The following is a 13,076-nucleotide window of genomic DNA, read 5'->3' as shown; positions in this document are numbered from 1 at the left end:
TTACCTTATAATCAAATTTCCTAGAATAAACAACGAATCAACCTACCTACTGGAGTCACATGATTAATAGTACTACTTAAAAATCAATACCCTTTATCATAATAATGTCAGGTCAGGTAGGCGTAACTTTTAGGACAACTGTATCACTCTTGTATTTTTATTTTCTTCGTTGATTTGATTTTCTTGTCCATACTTGCTTACTTTTTTTTATATTTAATTGTCTCATAAATTATTAAAAAATATTGCTCAAATGACATACTTATAAAAGAATGGTTATGTTAATAATATCCCGAGACATTAATTAAAAAAGTAAAAAATAGAAATTTTATTTAAAAACTATAAACTTTTAACTTTTAAAAAGTTGAGCATATCACTTTTTACAAATTTCTATATTAATCTCCTTAACTAATGCGCTCTGAAACATCGATTAACATTTTCCATAAAAGAAATACCCTATAGTCTAGTTGAAAGTTAGTCTCAAATGGACTAAAAATTCTAGGTGTTGGGAGATAACTCTGTCTACCAGGTATTAAGTTTTATATTGAGTCAAACCAATCATCACAAAACATGTTTGTAATGCAAGAGATATTTGTTTCTATAATGAGTCAAAAATTTGACTATATGATTTCCAAAATCAGTAATTAGTGTGGGGTTAGAAAAACAAAAAGATCACTCACCGACAAAAGAATCTTCACCTTTCTATACTTTCTTTTTCAACTTTTTTTCATCCCCATTGACGACATTATCACATTATTCTCATCTCTAACAATGCCTCCGTCTTATTTTCCTCTCCGTTGGGAAAGCACAGGACAACAATGGTGGTACGCATCACCAATCGATTTAGCAGCAGCAAATGGCCACTACGATCTCGTCATTGAGCTTCTTCACCTCGACACAAACCTCCTCATCAAACTCACTTCCCTTCAAAGACTTCGCCGTCTCGAATCTCTCTGGAACCACAACGAATCTCAGTTCCAAACCGTCGCTAAATGTCGCTCTCACGTCGCGAAAAAACTCATGCTCGAATGCGAAACTGGAAAAAACCAGAAAAGAAGAAACTCTTTGGTTAAAGCTGGATATGGTGGATGGCTTCTTTACACTGCTGCTTCAGCTGGTGATATGGAATTTGTTTGTGAATTGTTGAGGAGAGAATCTTCTCTTGTTTTTGGAGAAGGTGAGTATGGTGTTACTGATATTTTGTATGCTGCAGCTAGAAGTAAAAGTTCTGAGGTTTTTAAGATTTTGTTTGATTATGCATTGTTGAAGAATAGTGATGAATTGGTTTTGGATGAGGTTTTTGAGAAGGATATGGTGAATAGAGGTGTTCATGCTGCTGCTAGAGGTGGGAATTGGGAGATACTGAAACAGTTTGTTGGAAGTGTTTCTCATGTTTTAGCTTATACAGATTCCAATGGATGCACTGTTTTGCATACATCAGCTGCTACAGGACAAGTTGAGGTGAGACCGTATATTTGAATAAACCGTCAATTTAGTCCATAAATTATTGTTATAATTTAGTTCCTAACATATATGAAAATAATAAGCAGAGCTTAAATTATATGAAGTCCGTCTATTTAGTCGTTAAACTTTATGAAAATCCGTTAATTTTAGCCCCTGATATCTTAATAGTAGGACTATATTGACGAATTTTATATACTTTAAGGACGGCCTATTATATTTAAACTCTTCAGGGACTAAATTAGAGAGATCGTGATACTTTTTGGTTAAATCGTGATACTTTTTATTATAAGTCCTGTTTGTTTAATACTAGCAAGGTTTTTAAATCATGGTTTATATAAGGTTGTGATGTCGTCGATTCTGGTTGCATTGATGTCGTAGATGCATAAAAACCTTGATGTTGCAATTGTGGTTATTGAAATCATGAATGAATATCAGACTCAAATTTAAATCAATACAATCAATATCAATTATTCTTTGCATTCTCAATATAAGGTTTAACAGTAAATCATGTTCCCATATGGACTTGGGTATTATGAAGTGTCTAAGTCTTGCATCAAGTAGTATGAGATATTTAGTGGAGTATTTATGTCCTATATTAAGTAGTATGTAATGTTTGGTGGAGTACTTAATTTTAGTGACTTGGTTTTCCTCCCTTGATAGCTATATTTTATGGGATAGTTCTCCAAGTACTTTAGATACTTGTTATGTTCCTTCAAGATGAGTGTGAAATATGGGAACATGATTTACTTACATATATCAAAGAATACCAACCATATTTTGGTCAATTTGTCCAGCATATTGCCTTTTTAAGGCTAATGCTTGTTTACATAGCAGTACAAAGAATCCAATTAATCAAGATTAATGATGATATTTTTAATCCTTTAGAAGTTTAACATGTTTAAAATTGGATATATGCATCCTACATTTTCACTGTACTTTATTTTGATATATATGATGGTAATGATGCAGGTGGTGAGAAAGTTACTTGAATCATTTGATATTATCAACTTAACAGATGCTCAAGGTAACACTGCATTACATGTAGCTTGTTACAAGGGTTACTTACCTGTGGTAGAGATTCTGATAAATGCATCTCCCTCACCAGCATTGTTAACCAACCATCATGGAGATACTTTTCTTCATTTAGCAGTGGCTGGTTTCAAAAGTCCTGGTTTCTGTAGACTAGACAAGCATACCGAACTCATGAAGCAGTTGGTGAGCGAAAAGATTGTGAAGACGCAAGACATCATCAATGTTAAGAACAACGATGGAAGAACCGCTCTTCATGTATCTGTGATTGAGAACATCCAATGTGAGGTGGTGGAGTTGTTGATGTCTGTGCCATCAATTGATTTGAACATTAGTGACTCTGATGAGATGACCGCTTTGGATCTTTTGAAGCAAAGATCACAATCAGCATCTTCCGATATTTTAATCAATCGGTTGATTTCTGCGGGAGGGATAAATTGTAAGCTTAGTTCGTACAATTTTGAATCAAGCTGCACCGTGCAGCCGTTGCAGAAGATCCAAATAAATGTAAGTGGAGGTAGTCCTGGGACTTCATTTAGAATACCAGATGCAGAGATATTCCTGTACACTGGAATTGAGAATGCATCTAATGCTGATTATGATCAAACAAGTCCTGAATCATATTCATGTTCAAGTGAACTAAACAATTCTGATGATGCAAATTCCCCATATAATAACAAATCGAACTCTGTCAATTATGCTGCAAGGCGCTTAAAGTTTCTTCTAAGGTGGCCTAGAAGAAAAGACACAAAAACAACTTTCTCAGAAATGGAAGATGATGATTCACTTGATCATTTCAGTTCAAGTAAAAACATGGAAGAGTTTCCAATCCCTTTAAGGCAAAGATACTCACAACCATGTTCCATTAGAGCACAATCTATAAGGAATTCTATTCCAAGTCCATCCTCCAAAATGAATTTCACTGCAGGCCTCATGCAAGGAGTAATTCAGCTAAATCCACATGTTACTCTTCCTACTCGTTCAACTCCTAATCTTTTTCAAGAATTATCCGTGGTTTCTCTTTCTTCTCTCCACAAACAAAAGAGTCTTGATATAATGGGGCCCTCTTGCTCCGATCGATCGATAAAAGATGATGGCGCCCTTCAATTGAACTACAAACATGGTTCTTTCGATAAGAAAACACTGATGAGTCGGTATCTTTCTTTTGGAGCACAAGGCCTGAACATGGAAGATTCAAATAGCTGTGAATCAAATGGGAGTTATAAGTGTTTCAGTTCTTTAGTTGTTTAACCACTTTAACCAAATTACTTGGTTATGTCATCGGCTCGGTAAGAAAATGATAATAATATATTATTGTAATGACAATTTTGCAAATGTTTCGTATGCAATATATGTATGCTGCAGAGACATATATTGATAGTAAAACAAGCAATATATGTTGTAATTCTTAGCAAAAAAGTTATAACACACACCAAAAACTTGTATTTTAATCTTTGCTAGACGGTTTAATATAAGTTATTTTTACTAAAGTTTTTTTTTTAATATAAGTTAGTGAGTTACAAAACAAATAGTTAAATCACAATTAGACTCACATAAGTCATTTTAAAAAAGTTTTTATTTTTTTGTAAAATTAAATTAAATAGAATTGTAATGATTTCTATTTTTGTAGCTTTCCCCAAGATAATTCTCTTTTTGTTGTTGTCTAAAATATGGGGATGAGAGAGAAGTCAGAGAACAGTTGAAGTTTTTTCACCAGTATGTCTTCTTTTAGTAAGTACGTTCAGCCAAATTTAGAATGTAACTTTCTTAGTAATTCGTTAACTTTTTGACTCTGTGTTGCAAAAGTCTTCCAAGGAATCAGGGGATACTGTGGTCCAAGAATCACCTCACAATGTCTCAATTCAAGCTACTTTTTCTTCTAATCAAACAACTTAAGAGTAACATGTCCGAGAGAATTCATCGAGAAAATAATCAGTGGCTAGAACCACTCTAGCAACAAAAAAAATTAACTTTTTTCTAATTATAACTCTTCTCTATATGTTATTTAAATGAGAAAAATTATCATTACTGTTTCCTTATGCTACCTCATTTACTCCACTCACCCTCCTTAACCAAAACTATTGAACGTGCTGCTTGCCATACAGAGTTTTAAGCTGATCGGGAAGGGATTGAGATATGGGTGCAGGTGAAGAAATTGATCACCATGATGTAGAAAAAAATCAAGCTGATGCCAAACAAAAGGCCATTGATGATTGGCTTCCTGTAACTGCTTCTAGAAATGCCAAATGGTGGTATTCGGCGTTCCACAATCTAACAGCCATGGTTGGTGCTGGTGTTCTCAGTCTTCCATATGCAATGTCCCATATGGGATGGTATGAATACATTCTAGTTCTATATTGTGGAGTTAATTGAAACATTATAACGGTGTTCTTCTATTTTCACTTGCTCACATAATTGGTCTTTTTGTAATTTATTTTTTGCTTTCCCACTCAAAATTTTCGACTCAAGAATGATGATATGATAATAAAAATAAAATGGATGAGACGTTATATTTTTATATTGTAAATTTACCTAGATGATTTCACATTTATCTTTATTGTTATTAGCAAACAAAATATTATTACAGTGAGTAATGGTTGATTTTCTGATTTGTAATATTGTAGTAGCCCAATTAATTTGTGTTGAGCATCATAGAACAAGCTCGTAGTTTATATTATCATTTTTTCAACATGGAGAATATGATTATCAATTCATTATTATATATATTTTCTGTCAAATAACAGGGGCCCTGGCGTTACAATTCTTATCATGTCATGGGTCATTACCTTCTACACTATATGGCAAATGGTTGAGATGCATGAAATAGTTCCCGGAAAGAGATTGGATAGGTATCATGAGTTGGGTCAAGAAGCCTTTGGAGAGAAACTGGGTCTCTGGATTGTGGTTCCACAACAGATTGTTGTTGAAGTTGGCACGTGTATCGTGTACATGGTCACCGGGGGGAAATCATTAAAGAAAGTCCATGACACTCTTTGTCCTGATTGCAAAGAGATCAAAACCTCATATTGGATTATTATTTTCGCTTCTGTCAACTTTGTTCTTGCTCAATGCCCCAGCTTGAACTCCATTTCTGTTGTATCTTTGAGTGCAGCTGTTATGTCTTTGACGTAAGTAGTTTAATTATATATATATGCCTGTGTACGCGCGTCGAACTCCCTATATATAGTTGTTGTAGTTTATTGTTTTATTTTAATCATGTGATGTTGAAGCTAAGCCAAATGTTTTGAATTAATTAACCAGATACTCAACCATAGCATGGGGTGCTTCACTCAAAAAAGGGGTTGCCCCAAATGTGGACTATGGAACCAAAGCACATAGCACAGCTGATGCTGTATTCAATTTCCTATCTGCATTGGGAGATGTAGCATTTGCATATGCAGGACACAACGTGGTTCTTGAAATCCAAGCAACTATGCCATCAACCCCAGAGAATCCTTCTAAGAAACCCATGTGGAAAGGAGTTATTTTTGCATACATAGGAGTTGCATTCTGCTACTTCCCTGTTGCCTTTATTGGATACTATATGTTCGGAAACTCAGTTGATGATAACATCCTCATCACGCTAGAGCATCCTACTTGGCTCATTGCCGCTGCTAACTTGTTTGTTGTTATCCACGTCATTGGAGGATACCAGGCGAGTCAATGTTAATTAATTTGTTTTTGTTGGTAAATGATGTTAATTAATTTAATGGTTACTATTTCATTTTTAATGCTTATTGTAATTTTTTTTGTTGATGTGGCATGAAATCTAGTCCAACAGTAAGTTCTATACTTTTGAGTCCAAAAAAATTGATTTAGAAAAGGAGAGACCAATTTCGTAAATAAGAGACTGAATTTACCTATAATATATATGGTCATTGGAAGATGTTTTATATTATTATAATTAACATTTTTTTGTAAGCAACAGATATTTGCAATGCCAGTGTTTGACATGATTGAAACCCTCTTGGTTAAGCAAATGGAATTTGCACCTACATTTGCACTCCGATTATCAGTTCGCACACTATATGTTGGTATGTCTACTTGTTGCACTAGATCAATGAAAGCTTCATCCGTTAGTTTTTTGTTAACTTTTTGATCTTATTTTGTAGCGTTGACCATGTTCATTGCTCTTGGTATTAACAGAGAGGTAATTTAAATAAACTGATTTCATTAATCAATTTTGTTTTTTATGTATATAAAGGACAATACAATAGAACAACTTATATACAATGGTAAAGAAGCTAGCTAGCCAAAACAATTACAGTTTCCACTAACTATTTATATTCTAAACTAGTGAAAGACTAAGAGACTAACTAAAGTTAAATACAAGGAATAACTATAGTTAAATATGAAGAGTGATAAATGGTAATACTCCCCCTCAAGTTGGACTATGGAGATTGCAAAGTCCCAACTTGGAAATGAAGCTTTGAAACGAGGTGACATGAAGCGGTTTAGTAAATACATCAGCAAGTTGAGATGATGATGGAACTGGTAATAGGTGAATGGTGCCCTTTTGAATCTTTTCTCTAATTACATGGCAATCTATCTCAATATGTTTTGTACGCTCATGAAAAGTAGGGTTATGAGCAAGATAAATTGCTGATGCATTGTCACAATAAACTGAAGATGGAGATTTGATAGGAATGTATAGGTCAGCAAGTAGGTAATGAAGCCATTGAATCTCACATGATAAACTAGCCAATGCCCTATATTCTGCTTCACAGGAAGATCTAGATACAGTAGATTGCTTCTTTGATTTCCATGAGATAAGAGCAGAACCGAGAAATACACAATATCCAGTAATAGATTTTCTAGTATCCAAACAGCAGGCCCAGTCAGAGTCAGCAAATCCAGACAATTGTAGAGATGTAGATGCTGGGAAGAAAAGTCCTTGAGAAGGGGCAGATTTAAGATACCTGAGCACACGATTTGCAGCGCGAAAATGAGACTCGAGAGGCTGGGAAACATATTGACTCAGTTGTTGTACTGAAAATGCTATGTCTGGTCGGGTATGAGTGAGGTAAAGAAGCCTACCAACAAGTCTTCTATAAGCTGAATGATCAGAATAAGGAGTACTTCCTTCATTGGTGAGCTTAGTGGAAGGGTCACATGGAGTTGTGGCAGGTTTAGTAGCAAGATTACCACTGTCATGAAGCAATTCCAAAGCATATTTTCTTTGATTTAAAGAAATACCATCCTTGGTGCGAGCAACTTCAAGGCCAAGAAAAAATCTTAAAGGACCAAGATCTTTTATTTTGAAACGATTATCCAAAATCTTTTTGACAAAGTTAATTTCAGTCATTGAACTGCCAGTCAAGACAATGTCATCCACATATACTAACAAGGCTGTGAAAGTAGAGTCAGAAGCTTTCACAAAGAGTGAGTGATCGGCCTGAGATTGAGAATATCCGAGAGAAATTAAAGTTGTAGTAAGCTTATGGTTCCATTGACGACTGGCTTGCTTTAAACCATAGAGAGATTTGTGTAATCTGCACACTTTAGTGGAACAATCAGAATTTGAAATTTCAAAACCAGGGGGTAAAGACATATATACCTCCTCATTTAAGTCTCCATGCAAAAAGGCATTGTTGATGTCCAATTGTTCTAAAAACCATCCTTTGGCAGCAGCTAAGGCAAGTAAAACTCTAACAGTGGTTAATTTCGCCACAGGGCTAAAAGTTTCAAAGTAATCCACCCCCTCCATTTGTGTGAAGCCTTTAGCAACAAGGCGAGCTTTGTAGCGCTCAATGGTGCCATCAGCATGGTATTTAATCCTATATACCCAACGACATCCAATAGGGGTTTTACCTGCAGGAAGATCAACAATAGTCCAGGTTTTGTTTAATGAAAGAGCATCAAGCTCCGCTTTCATAGCATTCTGCCAACATTCATGTTTTGAGGCTTGAATAAAAGTTTTGGGTTCAAGGTTAGTAGTAACTGAAAGACAGAAATTTTTATAAGAAGAAGAACAATTGTTATAAGACAAAACAGAAGATAAAGGATAGGTAATAGCAGTATTAATACCTGAAGATGGATTGGTGCAGCTAGTATAGTTGCAGTGATAGTCTTGCAAGTAACTAGGTCTATTTGTAATTCTGGTAGAATGCCTAATGGGTTGAGTGAGCGGTAAAGAAGGAGAAGTGGGAGGAGGAGATAAAGGACTACTGGGGGAAGATACAATAGAAGGAGAAGTGGGAGCAGTCAAGTTGTTTTCAACACCAAATGAATCAAAAGGAAATGCAGAATTATCATTGGATGAAGGGTTTGGTGAAGTAGGAGTAGTAGCATTTGAAGAGTGGTGAAAAGGAAAACAATGTTCATAAAAAATGACATTTCTAGAGATGAAAAGTTGATGAGATGACAAATCATAGAGTATGTATCCTTTGATACCCTCTTTATAGCCAATGAAGGCTGCCTTGCGAGCTCGACTGTCAAATTTGGTCCTATGTGTGTGTAAAGTGGATGCATAACACAAACAACCAAAAACTTTTAGGTGTAAGAAGACGGGAGGTTTGTTGTGAAGAATCTCATAAGGAGCTTTGTTGGAAAGAAGGGGTGTGGGAATTCTATTGATGAGATGCACAGCATGCTGAATTGCAAAATTCCAAAAAGTTTTAGGAAGATTAGATTGAAAAGAAAGTGCTCTAGCAACATTTAAAATATGTTGATGTTTTCGTTCAACAGTACCATTTTGCTGCGGGGTTTCCACACAAGACCTTTGGTGAAGAATTCCTTTGGATAAAAGAAAATCATGCATAAGGAATTCAACACCATTGTCGCTTCTTAAGCACTTTAGTTTGGTATCAAATTGAGTTTCAACAAAGGAGATAAAATTGGTTAAATGTTTTCTTGTTTCTCCTTTTGATTTCATAAGGATAACCCAAGTGAATCGACTAAAGTCATCAACAAGGGTTAAGAAATATTTGTGCCCTAAAATAGAAGTATGGGAGTAGGGACCCCAAATATCAGCATGAAGAATATCAAAAATTTGAGTGGTCTTAGTGATGCTACTGATATGCGGTAATTTTTTTTGTTTTGCAAAATGACAAACATCACAAGGAATTCTTGTTTTATTAAAATGAACAAAGGGATATTTATTTGCAATACATTGATGTCTATCAAAGGAAATGTGGCCTAATCTCATATGCCATAGAGCAGAATTAGAGATATTATTTGTGCTACAATTGGAAACAGAATGGGAAATAATTGGGCAGACAGAATTAGAAATAGACTCAATTATGTAGAGACCACCAACCAATCTAGCTGTACCAATCGTCTTCTTGGTAGTTTCCTGCAAAAAATAACAACAGTCAGCAGTAAAAATAGCTGAACATTTGCTAGTTTTGGTTAATTGAGGAACAGAAATCAAATTGGCATGAAAAGTTGGAACAAAAAGGACATTTTTAAGATGTAAATCATCAGAAAGGATAACAGTTCCAACCATAATTGCAGTAGTAAAGGTTTTGTTTGGCAAGTGTACGGTAATGGGCTTAATAGAGTGACTATTGGTAAGTATGGAACAATTATTTGTGATATGATCGGTAGCTCCTGTATCAATGATCCAGAAGTTGGAATGCTTACCAAAGTCTGAATTGGAATTGACATTTAGAACAAAAGGATTGGTTGAGCTAGTATTTGAATTGGTTAGAGTTGTGTTGGCAGAATGAATCGCAGATGAAGCTTGTTGCTTATTTTGTTGAAGTAAATCCAATAGACTTTTGTATTGATCTTGTGTGAAGGAAAAACCAGAATTAGATGTTGCAGGTGTATGAGTGATTTGGCTGCGTTCTTCAATACCAACAGTAGATGCTAGATTCACAGAGCTCCCTGATTGTGCACCTTTATTTGATCTGTTCTGATAACCCGGAGGATAGCCATGTAACAAGTAACATGTATCAATCGTATGGTTGCTTCTTTTGCAATTAGTGCAATAGCGATTCTGATTTTGGCCACGACCTCCTCCATTAGATCTTCCACGACCACGATTATTGTATCCTCCTCGCCCTCGATTAGAATACACATTGTTTACGGATGCAACATTATCAGTAATTGATTTTAGGTCACCATCAACATCGGAAATTGTTGGAATATGAAATTGTCGTTCTTGTTGAGTGACTAAGGCGAAAGCTTTGGTAACAGGAGGAAAGGGATCCATCAACATAATTTGGGAACGCACATGAGAGTATTCATCATTGAGCCCTTTCAGAAATCTGATAGTATAGTCTTGATCCCTGAAGGTTTGTAACGATTGAACAGCACCACATGAACACTGAATTGCACATTTGCAAGAAGGTAGGGGACGAAAATTTTCCAATTCATCCCATAAAGATTTCAACTCAGTATAATAGCTAGAAACATCTAAGCTTCCCTGAGACATACGACAAATTTCTTCATGAATATCGGCGATACGAAACATATCACCTTGATCGAAACGAGCATGCAGATCTTTCCAAGCATCATAAGCCTTATCAAAGAAAGCTATGGATTTACGAACATTGACAGAAACAGATCGTTGAATCCAAGCGAGTACTAAGCTATTACATCGAATCCATTGATTGTAAAGAGCATCGGATTTAGCAGGAGTGAGAAACGTACCGTCAACGAACGCGATCTTGTTCTTCGATGTGAGAGCAAGACGCATCGATCTGATCCATGATTGAAAGTTTTTGTTACCTTCCAATGGAGGAGTAACCAGTTCCACAGCTGGATTCTCACTGGGATGAAGGAAGAACGGATTCGAAGCATTGGTGGCGAAATCGGCATACGAATCGAAACTCTGTATTGCCATAGTTGCAGAGACAAGCAAACAGGAAATTGAAATTGATAGATGAATTAAATCCACAGAAAAAATATGAATTGAACAATTTGAAAGGTGGAAGAAAAAGGACTATATGATTTTGACGGATCCAGAGCTAAGCTCTGATACCAACTTGGTATTAACAGAGAGGTAATTTAAATAAACTGATTTCATTAATCAATTTTGTTTTTTATGTATATAAAGGACAATACAATAGAACAACTTATATACAATGGTAAAGAAGCTAGCTAGCCAAAACAATTACAGTTTCCACTAACTATTTATATTCTAAACTAGTGAAAGACTAAGAGACTAACTAAAGTTAAATACAAGGAATAACTATAGTTAAATATGAAGAGTGATAAATGGTAATAATTGCCATTAGTGTCCCATTCTTTGGTTCTCTTCTTGGATTCCTCGGAGGGTTTGCCTTAGCCCCAACAAGTTACTTCGTAAGCAAACCATTTTTTTCATACTATCTTATTCAATGAAAGATTAATGATCAAATACATTACATTACACAACCAAAGTATACGAGCCTAATTTGTCTTAATTTATATACTATTATTCTTGCAGCTGCCCTGTATCATCTGGCTTAAACTCAAGAAACCCAAGAAATTTGGCTTGTCTTGGACAATTAATTGGGTAGGTTAATTACGAGCATTTACCAAACTCAATTAGCACATTAATGAGACTAATTGATTTTGTTCTTTTTTCATTTTCTATTCTATTTCAGATATGCATTGTTATTGGTGTCATGATAATGACACTATCCCCAATTGGTGCTATGAGGAATATCATCGTTCAAGCCAAGAGCTACAAGTTCTTCTCATAAATTATGGAAACAAACATTGATTTCTCTCGCTCACTCAATAATTGATGGATGAAACTGAGTACTAGGAGAGCAATCTACATGCACAAACTAGATGATATTCTTAGGGGATCTCTAATGGTAATGCATGTGCAACCTAACCTAGCCTTAAGTTATATCTAATAATGTGCTTATTATAGTGACGCGATTTCAATTTACACGGTTGCAAAAATTATCATACTCTACACGAGTGTTATTGTGGGTGGGTGTGATATATTTGCTTGAGCAGACACTTGAATTGTAACACAATTTATGTCGTGTATATTGTTTGTTTGGTGGTCGATGTTGTTGAATAACTAAAATATTGCTGTACATTATTAATTCAATATGGAATATGTTTTATATATTTTGCACACACATCCTTTCCTTTCCTTTATTTATCAAAGAAGAATAATATGCTAACCAAGATCCATGCCTAATTGCCTTTTGTTGGTGCTTGGTATAAAAATCTACCTCTTGTTAACATGTATGCGCATTCATGTGACAAACAATTGGATATTCGGCTATAACATTTTTTGTTTTTACGTAGGGAATGAATTTACTCTATAAGGAATTTACTTTCGGGAGTTATATTTAAACGAGGGTGTGAGGTCCGTGGTGGTGACAGTTAGTTTTTTATTCGTGTGCCCTTAAACCTTTGGAAAAAATATTTGTATTAAATATATTTCAGAATAATGTTTAATTTTTTTTTTGGTTATTAATGTTCATATTCTTAGAACAGGTATTAACCTTACATGTGAACATGTGATACTTTTGATATTTTTTAGTATTTGATTTACTATAATGATTGCCGGTGATGATTGCCGGTGATGATTACCAAACATTTTGTGGGTTAATTTTTGTTTTTTAAAGAATGTGGTGGGTTAAATGGTCATATTAACTTATTTAAAATGATTTTTAAATTTCTTCTTCTAT

The 13,076-nt window shown here is 35.0% G+C and overlaps 1 protein-coding gene across 4 annotated transcripts; it reads left to right on the top strand.

Annotated features, from left to right (window-relative positions):
- The first annotated feature begins 665 nt into the window (after nucleotides 1-665).
- On the top strand, nucleotides 666-12,487 carry LOC11446410 (lysine histidine transporter 2). 4 transcript variants are annotated; one of them, XM_024780156.2, is made up of 10 exons: nucleotides 3,641-3,779; nucleotides 4,596-4,823; nucleotides 5,235-5,618; nucleotides 5,752-6,145; nucleotides 6,419-6,524; nucleotides 6,603-6,626; nucleotides 9,290-9,293; nucleotides 11,676-11,742; nucleotides 11,867-11,935; nucleotides 12,027-12,487. In XM_024780156.2, exons 2-10 carry the CDS (start codon nucleotides 4,627-4,629, stop codon nucleotides 12,123-12,125), a joined length of 1,344 nt encoding a protein of 447 aa, XP_024635924.1. In that variant the 5' UTR covers nucleotides 3,641-3,779; nucleotides 4,596-4,626; the 3' UTR covers nucleotides 12,126-12,487. The 4 variants fall into 4 exon arrangements, with proteins under 4 accessions (XP_024635922.1, XP_039687549.1, XP_024635924.1 ...); XM_024780155.2 differs by lacking the exons at nucleotides 9,290-9,293; nucleotides 11,676-11,742 and having other exon boundaries at nucleotides 6,603-6,640; XM_024780154.2 differs by lacking the exons at nucleotides 5,235-5,618; nucleotides 5,752-6,145; nucleotides 6,419-6,524; ... (3 more) ...; nucleotides 11,867-11,935; nucleotides 12,027-12,487 and adding an exon at nucleotides 666-1,458 and having other exon boundaries at nucleotides 2,431-3,779; nucleotides 4,596-4,734.
- The last annotated feature ends 589 nt before the right edge of the window (nucleotides 12,488-13,076 follow it).

The sequence above is a fragment of the Medicago truncatula genome, chromosome 3 (genome assembly GCF_003473485.1).
Source record: "Medicago truncatula cultivar Jemalong A17 chromosome 3, MtrunA17r5.0-ANR, whole genome shotgun sequence".
In the NCBI taxonomy this organism is placed as follows: Eukaryota; Viridiplantae; Streptophyta; class Magnoliopsida; order Fabales; family Fabaceae; genus Medicago; species Medicago truncatula.
Note: the sequence above shows the minus strand (reverse complement) of the source record. Positions and strands in the feature narration are given on the sequence as shown.

What these genes read in the sequence shown, in the direction of transcription:
- LOC11446410 (XM_024780154.2), top strand. Translation starts at nt 769, where the DNA reads ATGCCTCCGTCTTATTTTCCTCTCCGTTGGGAAAGCACAGGACAACAA. An exon ending in CTGCTACAGGACAAGTTGAG is followed by an intron (nt 1,459 to 2,430) that starts GTGAGACCGTAT and finishes GTAATGATGCAG; the next exon opens with GTGGTGAGAAAGTTACTTGA.